This window comes from Homarus americanus, unplaced genomic scaffold, assembly GCF_018991925.1.
Source record: "Homarus americanus isolate GMGI-L3 unplaced genomic scaffold, GMGI_Hamer_2.0 scaffold34360, whole genome shotgun sequence".
In the NCBI taxonomy this organism is placed as follows: Eukaryota; Metazoa; Arthropoda; class Malacostraca; order Decapoda; family Nephropidae; genus Homarus; species Homarus americanus.
The window spans coordinates 1834383-1860223 of record NW_024739403.1 but is presented as its reverse complement, the minus strand read 5'-3'; the positions used below and the strand labels follow the sequence as shown (position 1 = coordinate 1860223).

General features: G+C 35.5%; 1 protein-coding gene across 3 annotated transcripts; it reads left to right on the top strand.

Moving 5' to 3' along the window:
• Nucleotides 1-24590, top strand: LOC121874705 (3'-5' ssDNA/RNA exonuclease TatD-like). 3 transcript variants are annotated; one of them, XM_042378962.1, is made up of 7 exons: nt 1-50; nt 7154-7340; nt 8284-8382; nt 8997-9157; nt 13094-13277; nt 13643-13805; nt 16741-24590. In XM_042378962.1, exons 2-7 carry the CDS (start codon nt 7172-7174, stop codon nt 16901-16903), a joined length of 939 nt encoding a protein of 312 aa, XP_042234896.1. In that variant the 5' UTR covers nt 1-50; nt 7154-7171; the 3' UTR covers nt 16904-24590. The 3 variants fall into 3 exon arrangements, with proteins under 3 accessions (XP_042234896.1, XP_042234895.1, XP_042234894.1); XM_042378961.1 differs by lacking the exon at nt 1-50 and adding an exon at nt 510-782; XM_042378960.1 differs by lacking the exon at nt 1-50 and adding an exon at nt 1030-1062.
• The last annotated feature ends 1251 nt before the right edge of the window (nt 24591-25841 follow it).

The following is a 25841-nucleotide window of genomic DNA, read 5'->3' as shown; positions in this document are numbered from 1 at the left end:
TCTTGCCTAACATAGATAACCACACCCCTTTTGCAAGTTTCTTGAGAAAGGTTCGTAAATAAGTCATATCCGTCAGTACTGAACTTACATAAATCTGTATATAGTATAACATCGTGTGTGTGTGTGTGTGCGAATTTGTTTTACGATTTTACTGATTAAATAACAATTTGAATTTTATCATATCATCATTATTTATTCAGTAAAATCGTCATACATTAAATTTTGCGTATATATAGACAACACAGGTATACGGTACTGTGTATTATAGACTGTGCAGGTATACTATGCAAGTTATAAAGTAAGCTGTATACAGTAAGGCAATTCGACCATGGATGGCCAACAAAGCTATCAAATATACCTCTCTCTCTCTCCCTCTCTCTCTAAAAGTAAATTGAAGGTGTGTTTGTATGAGTCACAATTAGTCTAGGGGTGAAGGAGAGGGGTGTTGGAGCCAGTAAAGTGTTAACTATTGAAGCTCTTTTGTTCAATATAGTGAGACGGGTGCGGTGGTCAGGGTACTTATGGCCACGGTGAGGAAACGTCAGAGAAATTGGCCGTGATTTCCACTTTTTTGGTTTTTGAAGTCCAGTTTGCGTTGCTGTATGCCCAGTCTAGGTTACCCCTGTGAATATATCAGTTTCTTATAAAGTCATAAATACCCTGTTATGATTTATTACTCTGTATTTTGCCTCTGAATGATAATAAGTGAAGAGTAAAACCTTGTGCGTCGTCTGCAGTTTTGGATCTTCCAGTGTTGGTGAATTTTTGTAGTTTATTATCAGGTGAGAAGCAGGAAAGAGAATGAAGAAGTTTATTATAGTTTTAAATTAATCTAGACGAAGTTTAACTCTGATGGGTACTGGACTACTGGTGGTATTTGACTTACAGTGTAGTATCAATGCTAGTTGCCCACTATTGTAATAGCGTCACTAAAGCTGTCATTGGCTATGGTGCGTTTATATGGCACTTGCCCTTTAATTACTTCTGCTAATAACTATTTTGATAGGTTGATTTAGACCTATTGAGACCCAACCTTAACCTTACATGTTGCTGTTAACTCAGGTGAGTTTGAGGAAATAGTGATTTAAGGGTCCGACTAATTACCCAAATGTAGCAAAATATAGCCGCAATGAAGTCAAATAATGGTCCTAGATGAATAAATTGGACTGCCAATCACTTCTCGACTGGTATTTGGTGTCACGAAGTCACAAAAAATGGGTAAACTTAATTTAATCTGAGTTAATAGATCTAGTGCATGTACCTAACCTAACTGAAATTAAATGAAGTTTACCAATTTTTTGTGGCTTTATGATACCAAATGCCAGTCGAGAAGTGATTGGCAGTCCAATTTATTCATGTAGGACCATTATTTGACTTCATTGCGGCTATATTTGGCTACATTTAGGTAATTAGTCGGACCGGTGATTTAACAATAGTGACAAATGTTGTGATGAATTACCAAGTGTTTTTAACCCATTACAGTGTCTCGATTTAAAATTATGTTTAGTAACATTGGTAAAGGTTCATTTGAAGGCAACCACAGAAACTACTAGGTAAGGTTTTCAAAGGTTTGCTTGGTGTTCGTTTTAGTATTTTACCCCACATTTTCCTTCTACTTCAAAGCCCTGCCCACTTTGAACAACCAATATTGTTGGTAATTATGGGCTTTATATCTATGATGGCTCATTTGCGACTGAAATGAAGGTCAGATTTGCTTGAAACAACACAAAATACACAAGGAAAAACTATTTTTGGTCATTTTTCGTTAACCACCCATCACCTTTTTATGTTAAGGACGTGGCCTGTTAAGTTAGGTTAGTATGTAGACCTAGTTTAGTTTTAATCTTTTTTCCCATGAAAGTAATTTTTTTCGCTAGTTTTCTTGGTGTTTTAGATGATTCTGACATTTATTGTTGGTGAAAATCACTCGTTTTCAGCCCCCCACCCCAACTCAAAACCCCGCTTTTCCAACGTGGCCCCCTACATTGTTGGGGTGGAAGATGGGTGTGAATAACTAACAAAAAAAATTAATTTGCACCAAAGATAAATGTCAAAATCATCGGCTATTTTTCATTATCCACCCATCACCCTTTTTCACATGAAAATTTTATTTTTTTATTGTTTTCTTGCTGTTTTAGATGATTCTGATATTTATCTTTGGAGCAAATTACTTTTATTTATTTGTTATTCCCACCCCCTCCCCCCCCTTCCACCCCAACAATGTAGGGGGATTACTAACAATATTACTTGTTTCAGGTGGGCAGGGCATTAAAGTCGAGGAAAAATGTGGCATAAAATAATAAAAATAACACCAAATAACCCTTAGAAAACCTGACCTAACATTTCCTAACCTTTAGAAATCCTAAGGTAAAAGTTCACCTTATTCGTGTTTTCAGTGTTTAGTAGGTGATGGTGTTGTTTTCGGTGTTCAGATGAGAAGGGATTTAATAAACACTCAAGTGATTCTTAACATTTTTACAAGTTAGGAAACATTAGGTCAGGTTTTCAAAGGTTTGTATGGTGTTATTTTTAGTATTTTATGAACGAGAGCGACGTTGCATGTCACCAGAACATCAAATTGGGACTAAGAATATTCTTTAATTACAACAAATAAATCCCGAATATCGCGTTTACTTTTGGAATGCGCCTCTAAATTCAAGTACAGTATATTCTTTTGTTTCTTGATGAGATCTACTAAATGATAAGGAAAAAAAATCATAAAAAGGTGATGAGTGGTTAACGAAAAATAGCTGAATCATCTAAAACAGCAAGAAAACTAGTGAAAACAATTATTTTTCACATGATTAACAAAAAATTACCCTATTTTTTGTTAGTAGTTTTCCTGGTCGACTTAAAATGAATCTTTACCATAACATTTCTCTGTGGGTATTTTGCGTTAGTGTTTTATATACGTACCTGCACGTCTATGTATACTGTATGCCTGTGTTGTCTGTATACTGTACAGTATATGCAGAACTATATACAGGTACCTGCATTATCTAAAATCAGGGTAATGTTGCATTTTCAACAAATATGCGACCCTCCACAAGCCCGTTGTGACCCACTGCTAATTAAGGTATTCACTCTAGGTTAGGTTAGGTTGGTTTTGAGTTGAGCAGTGTGTTTTTTCGATGGTCATTGCTCAACTCGAGAGCCATATTGGTTGAAAATGTAAATTTACCCAAATCGGTACATGCCAAACCAATTGTAAAATTGTATAGCAGTTAATTTACCTACCTTATTTACCTAATGATCACTAACTAGAGGTAGCCATACCAATGGAAGGAGGCCAATGGCCTGTGTAGGATCCCTCCATTGTTCCTGATAATTTTGTCAAGGGTTGTTTTGAAGCCCAGTTCTGTTCTTGATTTCACAGCTTGGGCTGGTAGACCATTCCATAGGTCTACCATCTTCCGTGTGAAAAAGTATTTCCTTAGATTCATTCTACATGATAACTTGTGACCTTGCAGTTATGTCCTTTCATGTTGGCGGTGCATGACATCTCAAAGAAATGTCCAGGATTCATGATTTCCATCCTTTTCAGGATTTTGAATGTTTCAGTGAGGTCTGCCATATTGTGCCTTGTCTGATAATCGAGATGACAGTTCCAGAATCATTTTAGTTGCTGTGTTGCACCTTTTCTAGGGATGTTAAGTCTTTCTGGAGGTAGGGTTTTAATGCCTGTAGACTTTAATCCAGACTGGGACGTACTTGAGATTTGGACAGTTGAAGGAGCATTTTTTTATTTTAATTTTAAAATCTGCGCTTTATAATTCCCAAACCTCGATTTGCTTTTCTCACTGCTGCCTCCACTTGTTGCACTGATTTCAGTGAATGATCTATCACAATGCCTAGATCTTTCTCCTTGTTAACAGTATCCAGGAAAGTGCTATTAATAGAATAGTTGTGATTAGGATTGTTGTATCCTACGTGTAGGGTCTTGCATTTCATATTGTTATTATAGGTGGTAGTTGTGATACTACTGTACTTAAGAAAGATGAGATGAATCAAACTAATCTATGCTGTATTGTATACTGTATGTAATTAAAAGGCTAATAGAACCTAATAGAACTTGACCCTAACCAACCTAATTTAAAGTAACCTACCTAACCCTCTCTAACTTAGCAAAAAAAAATTTTTAAAACATACCCAATGACACTGAATGGATTTTCTTTTTCATTTATCTCTTTAATAGACTGTAATTAATGTTTCCACAAAGTTTTGTTCAATTCTATCAACTCCTTCTGGTGTTAGTCTAAAAAAAATCTACTTAAATAACAACTGGACAAATGTCAACAGCATAACTAAAATGGTAGTGCTATAGAATAGATTATTTATGTTCAAAATAGTTTGTATTTCTTAAGATTTTCAGTGAAATGTTTGTTTTAATGTTTAAAATACGTATAAATATGGCAAGAAATAAAATATATACTTAAAATTGACTAAGGAACTGATAAGTAGGCTGTGGAAATGGCACTTCCAACACTACAGGAAATTGACAAATACCATCATCGAATTATATCTGATTTTAGCAGGAAATGAACCACTGACTACCGCCAGTCTTGAGTAGCTATACAGTATATAGCTAATTATAAATCATCACTGCTATAATCAGGTACCTGTACAGTATACAGTATTTCAACTATGATTTCCTTTCTTTTGCTGAGTTTCTGAAGTAACAGAGGTAACAGAGTGTAGGTACATGGCATTTCCAAAATAAATTCAAGGCTGATTTTTCCTTGTTCCACCATATGTTTAAGCTAAGCATTGAATCTAAAGTTTCATTGAACATACCAAAGAAATAATAAGTCCAAAATATTATTGTAAACACTGTAAAATATATATATATATATATATATATATATATATATATATATATATATATATATATATATATATATATATATATATATATATATATATATATATATATATATATATATATATATATATACATACATACAGCTCCTTCCCGACTTAAGACAAGGTTAGGGACCCAAATCCAGGTCGTAAGTCGAAAATGCTTAAATAATACATAGGAAATCTAAAATGGATGTCTCTTTTTCTTCTCAGCACCACAAAACTCTCACATTTAAGCTTGCCAGTCATTTTAAAGTGAATTACAGACGAAAATTTTGTCTGTGTACTGACTTTGGGACTCGAAAATACGTAATTTGACAAAATTTAGCCGGAACAATTGGTGCAGAGCACTTACGGGAATGAAAGATTTCCGGATAACGAGACGACTCAAAGCCAGAAAAAAATTCCCTCAACCCCGGAATTTCTCAGAATCCGGGTAACAGAAATATTTTCTCAGAAGTTCCAGAAATTGCCCATTACATCATCTCTCATCCCCGGAATTTTACGGGTAACTGAAAATTTTCTCAGAATTTCCAAAAAATATGCCTGATTTCTATCTCTCAAACCCACAAAAAACTCCTCCATCCCCGAAATTTTCCGTAATTTTTCGGGTACCGGGAAATTTTTTCGGAATTTTCCAGAAAATGTGCCCCTCAGAAAATCGTTCCCAAAGCCGGAATTTTCCAGAAAATTCTGGTTTTGGGAACGATTTTCCTATAAAATTTAAATTCCGGCTATCTGAGAGTTCCAGGTTTAAGGGATTCCGGCTAACGGAGATATTACTTATATATACTGTACTGTGTGTGTGTATATATATATATATATATATATATATATATATATATATATATATATATATATATATATATATATATATATATATATATATATATATATATATATATATATATATATATATATATATGGTGTTCCTTAAATACCTTTCATAAATCAATCGTTGTATTCCTAAGATATAAATAAGTATAAATGACTAAATAACCTAATTGTCACTTCTCAATACAGTAGTTTCAGAGTTACCTATAATACTGGATAGGTAGGTGAATTAAAAATAGAATTCAAACAGAAAATTCTGTTATTTATTTAAATGTGGTAATTCTAAATGGAATGTGTACATCAGTGAGGCCTTGTGCTGCACAGCAAACATGCTGCGGTGAGTTTCACACATCACTTGCATAATATATATATATATTTTTTTTACATAGTTCCACACTTGCATATGATAGTGTACCCAAGATTTTAGCTACCTTGCAGTATGATCGCTGAAGTTAATTTAAGGTGCCTTTTGTCACTGGTATTTATGGCTGGTGACTTAGTTTAGTCATGTATGAGTCCGCTGAAACTTTGTTATTAAGATAACTACTCATTTGTTTGTTTTTATTTGTTTTGTGTATTGTACTGTACTTGAATTTTCATGAATGTAACACCGATATATTCATTATTGATAGCATGAAGGCAGATTTTTTATGCATAGTCAGTAGGATATTTTTTTAATTTGCTATGACATTTTTAAGTGTCAAATTATAAAGATAAGACATTTTCAATTTGCAAAAATGTCCAGATGTAAGTGGAGTACGCTTGACATTATCCTTCACCTTCTATGTGGTGTAGTATATGGGAAAGATATCACTTTGTAAGTGTTCTAGGTATTTTGAAATACGTATACAACACCATTACCAGATGCAGTGTTTGTTTACAATTAATTATTGTATAGGTGTACAGGTGGATTCAAGAATTAACCTTTGAAGTTGTGTTTAGTACCCATTCCTTCTTATTCAGTACAGTACCGGTACAGTACTTGTGTGGTTTAACTGTGATTACCTGATTACAGCTCTCTATGCTGCATGGTCTCTTGTGGGCTCGCCCCCAAGCTTCTTATCTCGATTTATTACTCTCAACCTCTCCCATGTCATTCTTTGTATACCCTTAGCTCTCCTCCCCTCCCTTCTTAACTCCTGCACCTCTTGACCCAATTGGTCTCTTCCATTCTCTCCACTTGCCTAAACCAACTCAGTTTACTGCTATGCAAAACTTTGCCAATGCTCTCAATATCCAGCTGCCCACTTAGCTGTGAACAGGGTTTTCTATCTTTCAGGGTCAAATTTCACATCCATTACCATTCTCATTTCATCTTATGTTTCACTGCCATACAACATCACACTTGATTGTTTTGTTATTTTGCTGGATTCACATATTACCTGTGCTTGCTAATATAAATATATTTGTATATAATTTTTTTCTGTGTCTTAATGAAACTTTGTTTTTCTCTGTCCAGTTAAACAAAATCACTGAGATGGCAGAGAGTGAAGTTAAGAAGGACTGTGAGGTGATTGACCTGGAAGATGCTATGGGGGCTCTCATAACCTCAGAGAATTACATCATTGTTGATATTGGAGCTAACCTGACCAACAAGAAGTTCACAAGGGACCTAGACTCCGTTGTGTCAAGAGCTCGAGATGCAGGTACGGATCTTTAATGTGTAGTACAGTCAGTGACATGCTGCCAGTAATTGAAATAAGAAACATCTCATCTTTGCATACATAAAGTTGTAAACATAATCACCTAAATATTGTAATGAGATAAGGAATTAATTTAAACAATTGTCTTATCAGATTAAAATTAGCAGCATCACATCACAGTTTGCAAAACAAAACCAGCCTAATTTTCTTCAGATATAAAATTATATAGCAAAAATTTGTGATGCACTTTATAGGTTTACTTTGCTCTGGATGAGATATTCTTTAGATTCCATTATATCCTCTTTGATTTGGGAGATCTATGAATTACATCCTCTGTTCCAGAGGTTACAAATTTTTTAAATGTTTATTAAGGCTTAAATTTACTGCTTGTTGTCTAAGTTTCATTTATGCTGAACTGTAATAGGAGTTAAGACTGGTACTGTACCTGGCATAGGCCTTCCTCATACAAAATTACAATAATAATAAAAATAATAATTAGAAAAAGGCTTTACTGTGAAATGAACATCCTACTGTACTTTTGCTATACATGATGTGATAATGTTTAGCACCCTTTAAGCCTGTTATTTTTGTACCAACTGGTAATTATATTTTAGTCTATAATATAATAGTAAGTGTGAAATTAGGCCCCATAGGGTGACACACCAAAGATTTAGCATACTAAACATGAAGAGGCAGTGTGGCCAGTAGGGCACTCAGCTGCCTTCACTTCCACTGCTGTAAAGTCAGGTACCCATTCACTGCGGGCTGAATAGGGGGGTGATGCCCAAGATGCAAACCAGCAACCATTAGAACAAACTGAGCTCTGTATTCACTCAACTGCCACACCCCAGATTAGTGTGTGCAGGTACCCTACAAACAAATTTACAGGTATCCAGGTATTAGCTGGATGCACTTATTAAAGCAAAGGATTTTAACATCTTTACAGGAGTTCGCAAGATCATGGTGACGGGCATCACAGTACAGAGCAGCAAAGATGCACTTCGCCTAACACGCCTCTTCCCTGAGACACTCTACTCAACAGCAGGTGAGCCATCATGAATGGAGAATTTATTTCCTGAATTATCTCTGTACAGTACACTTCAGTGAAATACGGTAGGTCTCGGACCAATTTTTCAGGTCTGAGACATCTTGAACGTCACAAAGTTATATACTGTATTAATTTTCAGGTGTTTTGGGAGGGATTAGTGAGCTGGTTAAGTTTGGGTTCAGGTAGTGGAGATATCTCACCTCAAGTCCCTACTTAGACCACTAATCCACCTAAGTAGGGATTTCCTGGGCTGCAGTCAATTTTTTTTAGACAAGGGAACCCATGTAACAGATATTACTCCAGTTCAGTTCTGGAACCAGGAGGAGGCCAAGTTTCCATCACTGGTCACTTTGGCACTGACAATTCTGACTGTGCCTACCTCTAGTGCTCTAGTTGAGCGTGTATTTTCAGTGTGAAAAAAATTTGTGATTTTTGCATTTGTTGGAATACTGTATAAACTTGACAAAAAACACACAAAATATTCATAATTAAATGAGGCATGAGATAACCCTGAACACATTTTTATGATATTAAGAAACTGAAACATCTAATATTACTTATATGGAAAGTTAGGTCTTGTAACTTTACTAAAGTTTTTTTTTATGATTTAGGTGTCCATCCTCATGAAGCCAAGTCATGGGATGATGAAACAGAAGAGGCACTAAGAGAACTAGCAGCTAATCACGAAGTAGTGGCCATAGGCGAGTGCGGACTGGACTTCAACCGAAACTTCTCTCCTCAGGATGTCCAGCTTGAGGTCTTTGAAAAACAGGTTGGTTTAGGTTCATTGTCTTGGTTGTTCGTCTCTTGTACATTACTGAATATCATAAAAGTATAGATATTATTCAATAGCTTGAAATAATTTTTAAGACTTGTGGCCATCATGGAATATTTCTAGGCTTACCATACGTCCCGGATTAGCTGGGACAGTCCTGATTTTGAGCTCTTGTCACGGGGTCCCTGTCGGTTGGTAAGATTGTCCCGGGAGAGAGAGAGAAAGAGTAGGTAGATAGATAGAGGGCCCAGGGCCCTCCCTATCCTCCTCCCACCCCCTCCCCTTGCCACCCTTCCTCTATGTCTACGTTCTATTCCTTCTCATGCATCCAGTTCCTGTTACAATTTTTCATGCTAATTAAACCCTTGAATGGTATCGTCGTGTCTGACAGACCCAACAATTTTCGACATTCGTTTGTTGTATAGGGTTACTATGTATGTACACCTACGCTGCATCCTAGGCTATACCTTCAGTTCCTGCTTATACATCGCTGAGGGTGGGTGCGTCACTCCGTGCTCCTATTCCTTCATTGTGTTTATATGGTGTTTGTATCTGTTAGACCTGAGGATACCATTAGTACAGGGGATAAATAATCTTTGTGTACCATTAGTGAAATCAGAAACTGTACAGTCATTTCTGCTACAACGCGTGTTTTGTCAACATGAATTGGCTATAACGCGATTGATGAATAGAAGAACGATATTTGTAAAACGGGAACGCGTGTTGACTGTAACGCGATTCCACTCGAACGTTTTAAGTGTACAGTCACTTGGCGCGAGGTTATGCAGTGTTTACAGTTCACGTTCGACATCACATGTTCAATTGATTCATGTGTTTTGTTTGTGAAGTGTTCCCATAAATACTGTATGAAAAAAAAATACAAATAATGTTTCGCAGTGCAGACTAATAGCGTTTTACACCCGCACTCTCTGTTTCCATCACACGATCAGTTAAAACTTGTGGGTTGTTTTGAAGCATCCTCAGTGATTTTTGCTTCCTGTTTCTCCAATTTTGTGGTATTAACTGTGTTACATTTACTATATGATTTCATTATTAGATATGAATGTAACATTTATTTAGACTGCTATCCTTTGTGTTAGGCTAACTACTACATTTTTTTCGATTTCAAGTAATCTGCACCTAACCCTATTTTCTCCATAAGCCCTGTTACAGTATTTATATTGCGCGAATATCTACAACGCGAGGTTTTACAAGAACACAACTACCGCGTTGAAGCAGAACTGACTGTATATAACTCTGAATTATTAGAAATATGATAAGTTTTAGTGTGTGTGATGGTGTGAGAATAGGCTTTGTGTGTTGGCCATTGTTGCCGGGAAAAAATAAGATGTTTTATTGTGAATTAAATTATTTAATACAGTATTAATTTATAATTTGTATCTACTTTTCTGAGTTTTACTGTTCCACTTTTAAAAAAATCTAATCTAATACAGATAACATGCCAAAGAGAAAGTGTAAGTTTACTGATGACATGAAAAAAGACTATTCATTTCTCAAGAAAGCATGTCCTGGGTCTTCTGGTGATCGTGTTCAGTGCCTACAGTGTGGATCTATATTCTCAGTGAGTCACGGAGGACGATCTGATATCAAAGATCATGACCAAACTACAAAGCACAAGAAATCTCTAGCAGCAACAGCTTTTACATCATCTGTTGCAGACTTTAAAAAAAAATGATCCAGATGGCAAGGACCTAATTGTTGCTGCAAAAGAAGCCACATTTGCCTATCACACAGCTGTTTGTGGATTAAGTTTTAAAGCATCAGACTGTAGTTCTAAATTGGTGTCAAAAATTTTTTAACCCAAATTTGGACTAGCTAGAACAAAATGTAAAGCCATAATTATTGAATGTAATTGTGCCTATGTGTAGTGAGGAATTGCATGATGAACTTAAAACATCCAAATTTGTCTGTATCACAATTGATACTTCAAATCGAATAGAGGTATAAAACTTGTGCCTGTGATTGTGTGTTATTTTGTACCACAGGAAGGTGTGAAAGTTAAAGTGCTTGAGTTTAAGTCTGTGCCTGGTGAATTATCTTCTCTCTGTTCTCAAGGAGCATGGGCTGGTCGAGAAAATTGAAGGATTTTGTGGTGATAATTGTAATACAAACTTTGGAGGTGTAAAAAGAAAAGGATCAAACAATGTATTTTCGAGACTAAAACAAGAAATTGGAAGAAATCTGATAGGGATAGAATGTGCAGCACACAGCTGCATTCAAAATGCTGCTGATGTTTTGCCATTTGACATACAGTCTGCGCGGAAAGTTAGTTCGTCTGCTGAAAAAAATTGCATATTTACTGTTATGTTATATAAATAAAGTTAAGTAACATTTAATACTTTTTGGCCCTTGAAAATCATATGCCATTTTCTTCAATGGCATGTGATTTTAAAAAATTTGTAGACCTAAGCCAAAGCGAAAAATAAACTTATCATCCTATCATGCTGAAGGACACCATGGATTCTCTAAACCAAATAAATTTCAAGACAGTGGAGCAAATAATAATGAAGGAGAAGCACTTTGAAAATTTAGAAAGGGGTGAAAAGGGCCAAAAATGAAGGGGGTAGAGGAGGGGGTTTGGGGGCTAGAATTGACCTACATGTTGTCCGTAATTAGTGACAGGAATATCAAAGCATTCAGCCAATATTTAACGCCCTTGTATCTCAACCAGACTCTCCCCTAAAGACACCGAAGTGTGGAGTGTGTTTTAAGGTCTTAGTCTTTTGTATCTTTTACATTTTATTTTCACACCTCTCGACTTTTAAAGGCTGGTACAAGAAAAACCTTTTTCTTTGTGCTATAAGGTGTTACGACTGACTTGACACAAAAGAAACCTTTCTTAAAATTGTGTGTTACCAAGAATTCTGCAGGTTTATTTGACTATAAACCAAATGAAATGTTTACATTGTGCATACAATGATCTTTAAGAATATATGGGAATTAGTTAGGGTTTCCGTAAAATGCATACTTAAGTAGAATAACAAAAGATAAAAAGCAGAAAGAAACCAAATAGGTACAGAAACTGTACAAATAAAGGAGTAATAGAAGATAAAGAATAGGAAAATTAGATTAGAAAAGGTAATACTGTACAGTTTTATGTTTAAAAATCTGAAGGTGAATGAGGGAATATCATTTACTTCCTAGAATGGTAGTGCTTCAAAGAATATTTAGGCTACTATTTGTTTTACGATTATATTAGCCAATTCTTTTCATTTACTGTTGCCCAAATGTTATTAATGTGGTCAGTACAGTATATATGGTACCATTTGCTGTCAGTAGAATTTTTTTGGGGGGGGGGGCTTACTAATGGACAGTATTAACAGTCTTAATTGTGGAATATTTTACAGGAATTTACTTAAGTACAGTATCTATAAGTTTTGCTGTTTTAGTGTTGAAAAAATCTTCAACACCATATCATAGAAACTTTAAAGGTTTGTAATGTGTTGACCATTGTCTGTCAATTTTAGATTTAAAATTATAAGGGAATCTGAGGTACAGTAGCTAAAAAAAGTATCTGACAGGGTGGGTCAGATGGCTTCCTAAATTATGCGTACAACTCATGATGTCTCTGGAGGGTTAGTATGCTTGTCTTCACCCACCGCCATTCAGTATCCAACACAGAGAGTGAGTTGTCATATAGGAATAAAATGATCGGTCAAGTGATTACTCTCATATTGTATAAGGAGACAACACGCATATCCCAAAACCTATCATCATGGTCTCATATTGTTTCACACAGAGTATGCACAGATACTTTTTTTGGCTACTGTACAGTTGGTTAGTTTTTCCATTACCTTTGTGGTATATACCTGATGGAAATATAATGGAGGAATTTAGTTGTGAAAACACATGGCACTTGCAAAACTGAAACATTTTATTTGCATCATTAGTTGCTCCATATTTTTCTTTCAGGTCTCTTTGGCATGTGAACTGAGGAAACCTTTATTTGTACACGAACGAGATGCTCACAAGGAGGTACTAGAGGTGTTGGGGAAGTATAAAGGTCGTCTGCCAGCAGTGGTAATACACTGCTTCACTGGGGATGCTACCCAGGCAACTGCCTACCTCAAGGAAGGCTGCTACATTGGACTAACAGGTAAAAAGACCATGTCATAAAAGTAAGAAACCTTTCTGTGGAAGTGCTTCCTTGGCTGAGACCATCTTATCTTACCTTTGAATGAAATATTATTATTATTATTTTATTACTTAGCACCTTTCTATCACATTTCATAAATTTATTGCATTACTATTGGTTACAATTTCCTTAAACTTTTATTAATATTTAACTACAGATACTCTTTTACCTAGTAAATTTTTTTGGTAACTTCATTTACTATTTTATTAGAATTTTAACAGCTGTGTTTATTGTATAACTTTGGTGACTGATACAGATCACCAGCTGCTGTAGTAATAGTAAGATGATATATTAGTGACCTGAAATATTTTCCTACCATACCTCAGGATATGTGTGGAAAGATAAATCTGAGGATGGCGTACGACGAATTTTGGAGGATGGAGTTGTTCCTCTTGATCGTCTCTTAGTGGAAACTGACTCGCCGTTTATGTATCCCAACACCCGTGCCTCCAAACTTCCCCCCTATGTTAAAGAGACACTCACGGAAAGGTAAGACAAGTTTTTATAGTGAGCTGTTAATAAATTTACCCTTTTCACACATCACATGCAGCCACATTTGTAAATTGCAAGGGGCCCCTCAAGTTTGCGGATTCTTATTTCACGGTCCTCTATTATTCGCAGATGACACCCTGGATGTACCCAAGAATGTCTGTGGGTATTTTTAAAGTTGCCGGCATTTTAGCTGCTGGGGCAGGGAGCCATACATTCTAGAGACAGTAATTTCCTTTACCTGTGTATTGTAAATATATGAGTGCCTGTAGACACACACACACAAAACATATACAAATAAATAATAATTGGAAAGTCCTCTCACAAATAATCAAAAATAATTTTATTAAAATGTGAGTCTACCCTCAAGTCCATACTTTATTACTTTAGTAATAAAGCACAGACTTGAGGGTAGACTGTCACATTTTTAATAAATTTGTTTTTGATTATTTGTGAGAGGACTTTCCAATTATTATTTACTTGTATATGTTTTGTGTGTGTGTGTCTACACACACACACACACACACAAACAAATATACAATACAGTCATCCCTTGATTATCACGCCTAATTGGGACCGCGCCGAGTGCGCCATAACGAAAGTACAGGACCTATGGGATTTATTCTACAGTATAGTCTGCATTTACGTGGTCAATTGAACCCGTGGAGGCCCGCATAATTTTATGATGGTATGCACACACAATTAATAATTAAGAGAAATATCAATAATATTAGGTTTTTTAACACTTACGTTAGTAGAAAAGCTGGGTCGGCACACGTGGATGGCGGCTGGTTCCGAGGCAGAGGGCAGATTAGTTGCCCTCCGGTGAATCACTTTCACTACTCGCAGAGGTTTGCAGGGCCTCCCAGACAAACCCCTCAAAGTCCATATCCTCACTGTCAATATCACTATCACTGACTTGGGCTGGCTGTGGTTGTGGTGGGTTGCGGGCGAGGAAGTCCTCAATACTACGTAGACGACTAGCATTGATGTTGTCGAGATAGAACTGGATATACGGCTCTATAACTTTCGTCAGATGGTTATTAGACGCTTCATACCGATGCTTGTCTGGGTCGTTGTCAAGGATGAGCTTAATTTTCTCCCCCAACTCGATGATTTCCTTCACATTATCATGGCTTGGTCCAGGTAATTCAGTGTTTTTCTCTGGTGGTGGGGGTCCCGCGGAAGCCATTGTGAGTTGTGAGGGGAATAGCGGGCACAAGAGAGAACTGTATACGCGGACTGAGAACAATGAGACAGGCCCGGCTAGGTCAGCAACTTCTACCCTCTGGTGGCAGGGCACGTCATGTTATATTAGACCAATCACAGCTAGCGGCGGAGGGAATGCGTGGGTGGTAAGGATGCGTGGCCCAATCACAGTCCAATACGTCATATGACGTCAACGATAACGTAAGAGTGGCCCAATGCGCACCACTCACCGTGCCGCTTCCCGCGTATGGTCAAGAATGGTGCGCGTGGGTAAAAAATGGTGCAGCGGTCTGGGCCTCTCCAGTCGCTCGCCGCGTAAATGACCAAATTTACCGCGTAATTAAAGCATTTTCATTTTGGCAAGGGCACTGCGAAAATGACCAAACGCGTAAACAAAAACCGCGTAAATGCAGACTATACAGTACTGTAATTGGTTCCAGGCACCCGAGACCCAACCCCAATTTTCCCATTTTACAACCATTTAGACCATGGGTGTCAAACTCATGGCCTGCGGGCCAAATGTGGCCCTTGGGATGGTCAGGTGTGGCCCGCGGGATGATGGTAAAATTTATCATCCAGTGAAATTATGAAAGAAATAGATATAATCATGTTTATTTAGTAAAATGAATTTTACATACTTAAGATCAGACAATCCCAAATGAGGTATTCCTGGTAAGCCAGGTAAGGCAATGTGTGAAGCTGTGAACTTCAATCCTGCAAATATGTGATATAGCACTTGTGTTGGCCCTGAAGAGGGTAATTAAAATAAGAATTGGCCCTCGAATAGGTATTGAGTTTGACACCACTGATTTAGACACACTAAATATATAGATAATGTGATGGTAAGTATCAGAAAAACACATAGGTATGGCTAGGTTTATTACAAAGTGATGAAATGGGTACGCTGAATACTGTAGTCCACAAAACATGTAGCTATGCTTTCTTTATTTGAGTCCCCCGTCTGAGGAGTCCGTTTTTTCATTGCTTCAGGACGCCTGAGTCCTCCGTTTTCTCTCAATCTTAGAGTGCACCCGAGACTTCGTTATTCCTTAGTAATGACACAGAATTTGAAATTGCAACTGGGGTTGCAATTGTTGAGGCAACTTAGAAATGTCTGATTACAGCAAATGTGTTATTATCAATTTGTAGGTGAAAGATTTTATCCTCAATAGATGTAAGTGAAGCAAATGGGTAAAAACACCTGGAGGCAACTGCGTGATAACGAAATTCTCGGCTTGAAAAATGCTCTATAACGGCAGGTGTGCAGATTTTGATGGAGGCGTGATAACGAAAATCACGATAACCAAAGGATGACTGTACTGGTGAAAGAAATAATTGCCCTAACGGCAATTCGCGGCCATTTTGAGAACCTAATCCCCTCGAATTTGGGGGACTCCCTGTATTCATATTCATCGTGGCAGAGTTCAATACAATGGCTGGCCTTGCTTTTTAATTACTGTAATTTGAATATATGTTGCTTTTTCTGATCATATCACACAGACCTTCTCTAACAGATTACATCCTCATTAAACCCTAGTTACTTGTGTTCTTCACCTTTGTTATATGTGCCCTTTGTCAGTACACATTTGTTATACATATTCTCTATCACCCAGTGCTTCAGTTTCTGTCTGCATCTGTTCTATTCTACTCTCCAATACCTTGTTGCTAAAGACTTGTGAACATGGGGAAAATTGTTCATTACACTGATGTTACTTTCTTTTGACAGATCTTTGACGTTTCTTCACCGGTATTGCACCTTCCAGCGTAACGAACCATGTTCCCTTCCAGTAACTATTGAGATGATTGCAGCTTACATGAAGAAGAAGTCGGAACAGGTAGCTCTCCAAACCACTTTCAATGCTCTTAAGGTATTTGGTTTAAGCACTTGAGCAATAGGAATATAGGAACTTTTATACCAGTAATGTCTGCAGTGTAATATCCAATGATTGTAGGAACCTGCTGCTCTCTATATTTTAATTGGATTTAGTAATTGTTTATTTCTTAGAAAAATTAATTACTCCAATTATATTATTATCTTATGGGTCTTTTTCAGGAAGACTATCTAAAGAATACATTATCCTTAAAGTAGCAAAGTTTTGTTGGTATCCTACTTTTACACCAGACTCAAGTTTTTTTTTTACAATCTAGTTAACCTCTGCAGCAGCTGATCTCACAGAGTTTGCCTTTACAAGATTAAAGGTTAAAGGATGTAGATGCCAATCAAAGAGTGTTGCCATCCTAAATACTCTTTTTTTATCATACTAGATCAAGCTGTTGATTGGTTCATTAGTTAGAATTAAATTGTATTTGCCCATTTGTCAGTGAAGGTACTTCCAAACTTTGAAGACTTTCTCCATCATTTATGGTAGTGTGAAGAATGAAGTTAGTGGTAATGCAGTGCCATCTCATGAGAAATTGTTTTGTTCAAGCTTTCCCAATTACCCTAGTCAGGCGCACTCAACTGGTAATATGAAGACTGGTTTGTGTCTGCCTATCTGGTGTAATGCGAAGGGCAACTATGACCAGATTCTCACCTGAGTAAGTGCAGGTTAAATACTCATTTGTTTATATTTTTATCCAATATGAATTGAAAATATACTTTATTGAGAAGTGCAGTACAAGTATTTCTCCATGGTATGTTTTTTAATTGTAAGCAGTGGAAACACTGCACCATTTAAATTGATGTAAAATGTCATGTATGTGTTTATGAGCATTCTAAATAAAATCTCTGAAGGCCTGGGTTTATCTCTGTATTTTTTATGATAAATATTATTGTGATAAATGATGGTGCTCTTGTGTAATACTGTACTGTAGTACATTTAATATCATAGTTGTGATATTTGTAATAAAAGTGCCTATCCCTAAATTTATAAACATTATTGCTGGATTTTGGGGTAATGCAGTCAGTGCCTGTAATGTCCAGTATATCAGTAAATCTACTGTATATGGGCACTTTAACTCAGAGCTTGGATTAAAATAAAATTTAAAATTTTTCCCTGTATCTGTGCTAGCACTTTAGGTTGACAAAATATTTTTTCTTGATGCTTTATTTTTCCTTGAAAACCAAATTCTAGTCCTTGTTTACCTAATTTTTCCTGCTTGATCATGCGGTATCAAGTTGTGGGCATCATTGCATGTGTTCATCTTTTGTGTTTGCCACTCATCTTCATATAGTGTTTGGTGTATTCAGATCACTGTTTTTTTTTCATCCTTTGTCTTGTGTAATGGAGATGTGTTTTAAATACCGTATATTAAACCTTTAAATATTTAGCTTTATAGTTGGATTCTTTGAATAGAAATAAAATTGTTAAAGATAACTTATTTATTGAGGTATGGAGGCAGTCAGTTGCCACGATGTTTATGGATGGTGTTACAAGGGGTACCCTCTTTAGATTGTTGCAACTGATATTTATGACAGATCAATGAATGTATCATATCGCATATAAACTCTAATAACTCTAAAGCAGCGTTTCGATATAGAGAGTTTTATATCTCGTAAATTTTAATTGTTTGTGGAGTACTGTAATGTAATTACAAACCTTGTTATGCACTTGAAGACTTTAGTAAAGGTTAGTTGAAGTGCAATAACAACATTAGTATGCAAAATGTAGTTACTTGAAGACCTGCTCTGTGCTATCATTGTAGGACAGTACTTCTCATTCTCAAACCCTTCACCACTTTGTAATCTAATATTTTGACTAGATACGTATTATACCATGGTGGTGAAGCACATGGATGAAATATTCTATACGTGTTTCCTCTGTATTTGAATTGTCTTGGAGGGGTCAAGTCTTTCAACTGTTTATGAAGCTTTATAATGGTATGACACTATCATTTCCCATAAACATGTTATTGTCTCAACCTCTTGCTTTCTCCAAACTTGAGCAGAGGTTTGTCATTGTACAAAGTGTACAATGAAGCCTATTGATCAGAAGGTCTTATAGGGTAATTCATGCTAATTGTGGTGGTACTGTCTATTCTGAAGTCATTGTACTCTTCATTGTCAGACATCTGTCCAGTTTAAAAGGATCTGGAAATTACCTGGACAGTAGACAAACATTGTCCAAGGATCCTCCTCCCCGTGATTTCTATTTTGAAGTTAAAGTTTATTCATTTGTCACACCTAAGAATTTCATGGATTTTTATCATACTGGAGCATATCAGAGTTTAATGAAGTGATACAGATATTTGTACTCTTTCACTTGTTCATGGTGTCCGTCCGACAACAAATTTATACTGTAGGTAAAGATTGAAACCTAGCTTTAAAAAAATAAATAAATAAATAAAATTCTATGACATTACACATAAATCTCCCCAGCCATACACATGTAAGGCATACCTCATGTCAAGACCCCTACAGAGGCAACACTCACTTTTAACAGAATAACCATGCTTTGTTTTCAAACTTTCTGGTATCTATTAAACCCTTTCGCCAGCCACTCGTGTGGTTCAACTCTCACCTGTAGACCAACCGATGGCGCAAATTGTGTCATCCAAAATGCATAGATTTTTCTTTTATTTTATTTTTTTTATTTACCATTTATTGGTAAAATAATGCAAATTTTTTCTTTGAATTTATTTACTTATGAAAATAAACTTTGATTAAGTGATAAAACAACAAAATAGTTGATTAATGATATGGGATGGCTGAAAATGAGTGTGGAAAGATAATACCTTATGTGCCAGTGTGAGCGCTCAGGGTCATGGGACACTTGTCACTGCCCGGCAAAAGGGTTAATTTCATACTAAATTTACTCTTAAACTCAGTCAACAGAGCAAGTATAAGGTGACCCTTACAATATCATGTAAATTAAATACAGTTGCCCATCTTGTATTGATTCACACATCCACAATTGATTTATTTTCTTCCCAAGTGGTCTTTATTTTGTTTTTAAATCTGACCTGTAATTACTCTTTGTTCCATCTTCTACTCATTCTGAAACATATTCTTTCATTTACTGTATAGGTATCCACACTCCTGTCACTCCGAACCTTAATATTTCTGTCTTTTATTTTCTAAACTAAATACTAAATCCTTTCCAATTGCCCCAATATTAAACCTAGCCTTCACATTTCTTCAATTATTTTATAACAGTTTTGACTTGTATATTGGTTTATCAGTCATGTAATAATACAACCCTTTTATTTATTTTTTTTTTTTTTGAGTGCTCATAATTTTTTTAAATTCATGTGTGTGAAAGATTGTACTACACACCATTGCACTCTTTATACGCTGTAGTAACAGGTGAGTGATACTGACATTTATCAGGCTTACACTACTCCCTTTTTTTTATTCTTCCTAAGCAAGTCATACACACAACTCACCTTAGAAGAAATCAAGTTCATTTATGGTTCTAAGCACAGCAGTTTAAAATCTCACCTTGTTAGAATTGCACCTCCTCTTCCTCCTGCTGCCCTAAACACCTGGGCTGGTAAGACCAACTTGTAAGCATTGTCACTCTTGTAACTGTTGTCCTCCCATTCTTAAGTTTTCCATTGTGTCTTATAATTTTGGCTGTGCTCACATGGCACTTAACTTAATAATAAGTATGTGGGCATAAAAGTCTCATTAATTATTTTTGTATTTTTCTGTGTTATCAGTTTATGGTATTATATAATTGTAATATAATATCATATTTTAGTAGTACCTTTGTTTGCTTTTTATTAATTTGCAACTGTATCTTTTATTATTACAGTATTTCCATAAGGAATGAATAGTAGGGTAATTCTTTATTTGCTTAAATTGTAATTGGAAGATGAATGTGTCAAAGTGCATTGTCTTATTTATTTACTTATTTATTATATGTTCAATGCAGGAGTCCCCTGCATTACTGATAACGTCACAGCCAAAGAAGCAAAACTTCTCCCTAATACATTATCAATATTCATAAATAGATAGGTCCCTCTAATCATGTCATGTGTTATGGTTGCTAACCCTTGAATGTGATAATTTAATCCTGAGTACAATATTGTTGCACTCAAGGGAATAGGTCATCAAATTCAAAGGGTTTTAACATCATTTATAAAGGATTATGCTATCTGAATCATTGAGGTAATTTATTTTGTTCAGGGGGCTGGCATTAGACTCAAGGAATTAACTTGCCACACTGCCCTCCATACAAGCAATTGAATAAAATACAGATATCCATTTTCAATGTCCGTTCTGTCAATATCCATCAGTCGTAGTAATTAATTTTGTGTCCGTCCATCTGTAATAAGAGTCACTCTTGCTGGTCCATCACAAGTATTGAGAGATGGATGTAGAAATGTAAAAAGAAAGGAGGTTTTAATAATGGTGGTGCAAGAGTTTTACAAAATGATGAAAATCATATTGATAACAGCAGGGAGTTAGGAACAGTGCACGTCTATCTTGTTTTATAGTATTCTGTTTATTGATTATTACAACATACATTACCCAGTTTAGAGTGTGCAAACTTGGCTTTTATATGTTAAATATTACTTTTTCTTTACTTATATCCTTTTCGCCACTGATCGGCTCAGTAGTCGCTTGGGCGGTCGGTCACATCTCTGTTACGCACTGTTGGCAAGTACTGGGCATGCACTGGCTCCTGAATGTATTTGAACCAACCAACACTGATCAAGTCTGGCAGGTTGTTCCAAGAGTTCATATTCTCACTCTGAAAAAGTTTACCCTCACAGTTTCTGGGCTTGTGGCTTCTTCAACCTTGAGCTGTGACGCCTTGTGGGGCAGGCGTCCGCCAGGTCCAAGGTATGAACACTCAACTGAGCAGTGCCCTTTGAGATGTTTACACACCTCAATTAGGTCACCCCTTACCTGTCTGTAGTATAAGCTAGGCAGTTGCAGGTGCTCTAATCTCTATGGATAGCTGAGGTGCCAAAAGTAAGAAAATTGGGTAATTTTAATTAATTACCCATTTTTCAACTCGGGTTGTAGAGCAACACATTTTACTCATTTTTCGAGATTATGGATTGCGGCTTTAAGTTTAATTTGGTTATGATAAATTCAGTGAGAAATAATGATATATTAGGTCCTTGGAGTTGCTACAGGAATAATGATTTAAATTTGATCATCTAGCTGCATATGTATTTACATAAAAGGTTATTACTCCACTAAAAAATTTTGCTGCAATTTGAACTAAAATGGAGTGGTCATGGCTCAGGTATTTGAAAGTAAAATTTGTATTAAAAATGACTATAACACCAGCCTCTAGGAAGGGAAAGCTAGAGGGTGCCCCTCAAATACCATGACAAGCCTTTATCATGAAAATAGAGACATGCTGTACTGTATATATGTTTGGTGGAATTTCTATACTGTACTTATTAAGTCCTTTATAAATTTAATTTGTAATCCAAAATTTCCTAACTATAGCTCCAACTTTCATGTCACTTTAATAGGAAAGAGACATATGTATGAAGAAAGGTGGTGGCAAAAACTGGAGTGTTCATGTAGGTGCTACATACAATACTCATACAAGAGACAAAAAGTCATAGTGGATCTTTTGCCAGAAGACCAATTATGGAAACTGCTGGTTCAAGTTGTTCATTCATAAATACTGTAAATGCTGGCAAAACCACTGTTCCTTTTGAATTATTAAGTATCCATGCCCAAGTACAGTAATGATATTAAGGAAAAGTTTTTGAGTTGTAAGATGACTTCAAACAACTCTTCCTATGTAAGGTGCTTAGGAATGCCTTTATTTTTCCTAAACTTGAAATTGTTAGTTTTTGATAGAAGGAGTAAGTAGTGGCACCAATTGTGCTCCTCATAAGGATAAAAATCTGTATTTTACTCTTACGTGAAATTACCAAAAATATTGACTTACAAAATCAAATGGAAAATCATAATTTTTTGTGGTATTTTTTTTTTTTTTTTTTTAACTGTTGTGTTTACAGTTTGAGGTGCTGATTCACCATGGGTTCAGGTTCTGTAATGTTTGTCAATTTTCTTCCTCCGGGGATAAGGTAATACACCTAGTTATGGTAAAGTCTTGGTATAAAATCAATGCCATTTTTAGATGTTAATTTTATGCTGTAGGTGGGAGAACTCACGTAAATTCTTTCTTACATCTCCAATAATGAGGAAAAAACAGCATACAGTCCTGACCTTTGAGAATCTGGGCCATAGTATCCTTACAAATTGCTGAGAGTGTTTTATTTTAGCCTTAAAGCAATTTAAACTCACAAATGTTTGATTATCTGTCTTTTGAATGGATGCCATTCTGCCTTGGCAGGAAATTGTATGATAAAGCTATTCTAATTCATTATTCATTGTTAATGTACAGATAAACTAGGCATGTGTGCCTCATTGTAAATGCAGTCATGGATGAAAGGGTATTTGTTTTTATTTAATTTCACTTCAGTTATGTAAGATAGTGAAAATCTATACTGTACTGTATTTCAAACACATTTACGTTACATGAAAAAAGTTTTATAAAAACTTAAACTCAGAGCCAGAATATATTTTGAGGATTAGCTTATGTGATCTTTTTTTCTCTTTATTGTATTTTTGTATAGAAAAAATCGGTGATTGTATTTACTGTAAAAAAGAGAATGTAAGATAATTGGAATTGTTCTGTATAGATTATTTTCATAGATCAAGTTTATTAAACCCTAGCTTGTTGATATTGAATGTTAAAGATTGTTCTCCACCATTGTTTTGTAAAACGAGTTAGTTATTTTCCTTAATAGATCTTATTTAATGCCAAGGTAAAAATTCTTGAATAGGATTTTTCTTAAAATTATATGAATATTGATCAGACACCACTATGAGTTAATGTTAGAATTTTATTGTGAAGAATAATGTAAATGTCTCTTAAGGTGTCCAAATGTTACGAAATACTGCTATAAGTATGTGATTTATAATAATTTAATCAGGTGACATAGTATACAGTAATGTTTTAACAACTAGTTTGTGTGTGCTGAGAAATTAATTCAGTAAAAGGTTCACTAACATTCTTCTTGTTCACGTAAAATCAAAAAATTCTACAAAGAACGGTGTGATTATACATGTTGAAGAACTGATTATCAGTCTTTATGGTGTTAACTGTTAACTTTGTGCCTTGGAAAATAGCTGTAGATTTAAGTAATGCCTGTTTGAGGGTGATAGTTTGTATTATTGTCTACACCTTTTGCAGAGAATTTTTTATGGCCAACCACAATAAAGCTTGCCATTATGTAAGGGAACCCCAAAGAGAGGTTATTTACATATGTTCCACATGGGTTTGTGTACATCAAACTGTTTTTCAAGGACACAGATGCTACTCGAGTAGTTTTGTAATCTTGTTGGGAGAATCCTGTTGGATCTTCCTTTAAGGTTTGTGCTTTCATACTCACAGCAATGTTTAACATTTGTCAACATAGAACCTGGCTTGCCAGTTAAGTATTTGCGTGTGACAAAGCACTGATGAATGTTGCCCATTTTGTTCCCCTCTCTCTATAGCTAATAGTCATAAGATCTCAGTATAATCATCTAAAAGAATGCAGAAGTTTGATTTTTTATATACCTTCAGAATCACACAGGTACACTGTTCATATAAGCCACCATATAGTCAGGCAGGCTTGTAAGTATGTATATAATTAAACTACTGTGATGAATATTGTGTTTCAATAGATATTTTGTAGGCTCTAATGCTGATTTTTCTGAATTTGCCAATTTTCATGTTTCATTCCTGTCTTTGTTAAGATGATAGTTCAGCTACAGTTTTTGCTGTTCTTGTCAATAAGTGTATCGTGGGTCTTGTCCTAACTTTTATGACCCGAGGGTTTTTTCTACCTCAAATATTGTCAAGGGGTTGTAAAGATTGTTTCCTTTAAACAGTTGAACAGTTAGGCTCCAGATCATTAGTCTCATTTCCAGTACACACTTCAAAAATGGAGGTGATTTTTTCAAATATTTCTTACAACTGCCTCAACAAATCCCCAGAGAGAAGCCACCAGCCCTAAACATAAGTCTTACAAAAGTCATACGGGGCTTAATATGCCTGTGGATGCCTATGTCTCTCGTGTGTTGTGAAGTTAAATACAGTATAGCATCATGCACAATTGGAAGTCACCCTTCTCTTTTTATGTTGGTAAGTGCACACCAATTTATATATATATGTATATATATATCTTGATAAAATCACACGGGGAAAATGGAAACAATGGAGTACCTTAGCTTTCGTCTTTATTCAAGGTACTCCGTTGTTTCCATTTTCCCGTGTGATTTTATCAAGATTTATCTTATCCACGTTTTCATTGTGGATTTACATGATATATATATATATATATATATATATATATATATATATATATATATATATATATATATATATATATATATATATATATATATATATATATATATATATATATATATATATATATATATATATATATATATATATATATATATATATATATATATATATATATATATATAACCACACAGGAAAAGGGAAACACTGGAGCACCTGAGCATTCGTCTTTATTCAAGACATCTTCAGAGGCAACTGAATTTACAGGGACTGAGAGAGGCTTATATACAAAGGGTTACCTTACATAACATTAGGTCAGGTCAATAACGATGCACTAATCCACACACTATCTTCACCGCACACGAATGAAGAACTTATAAAAAATTAGCGTCTACTACCTACATTAAGTACTGTACAGGGTACTATGTAAACTGATAACAGAAACATGAAAATCATTATAAATTTCAATTACAAAATGTGTGATATGTTCAGCTGGCCATCTCTATATTTGTACAGTAAAAATACTGTAACCGAGTACTTTGTAAAGATTGAATTACAATAAACTGTGATATGTGAATTTGAGATAAACGAGGACTGCCTGTTTTATACT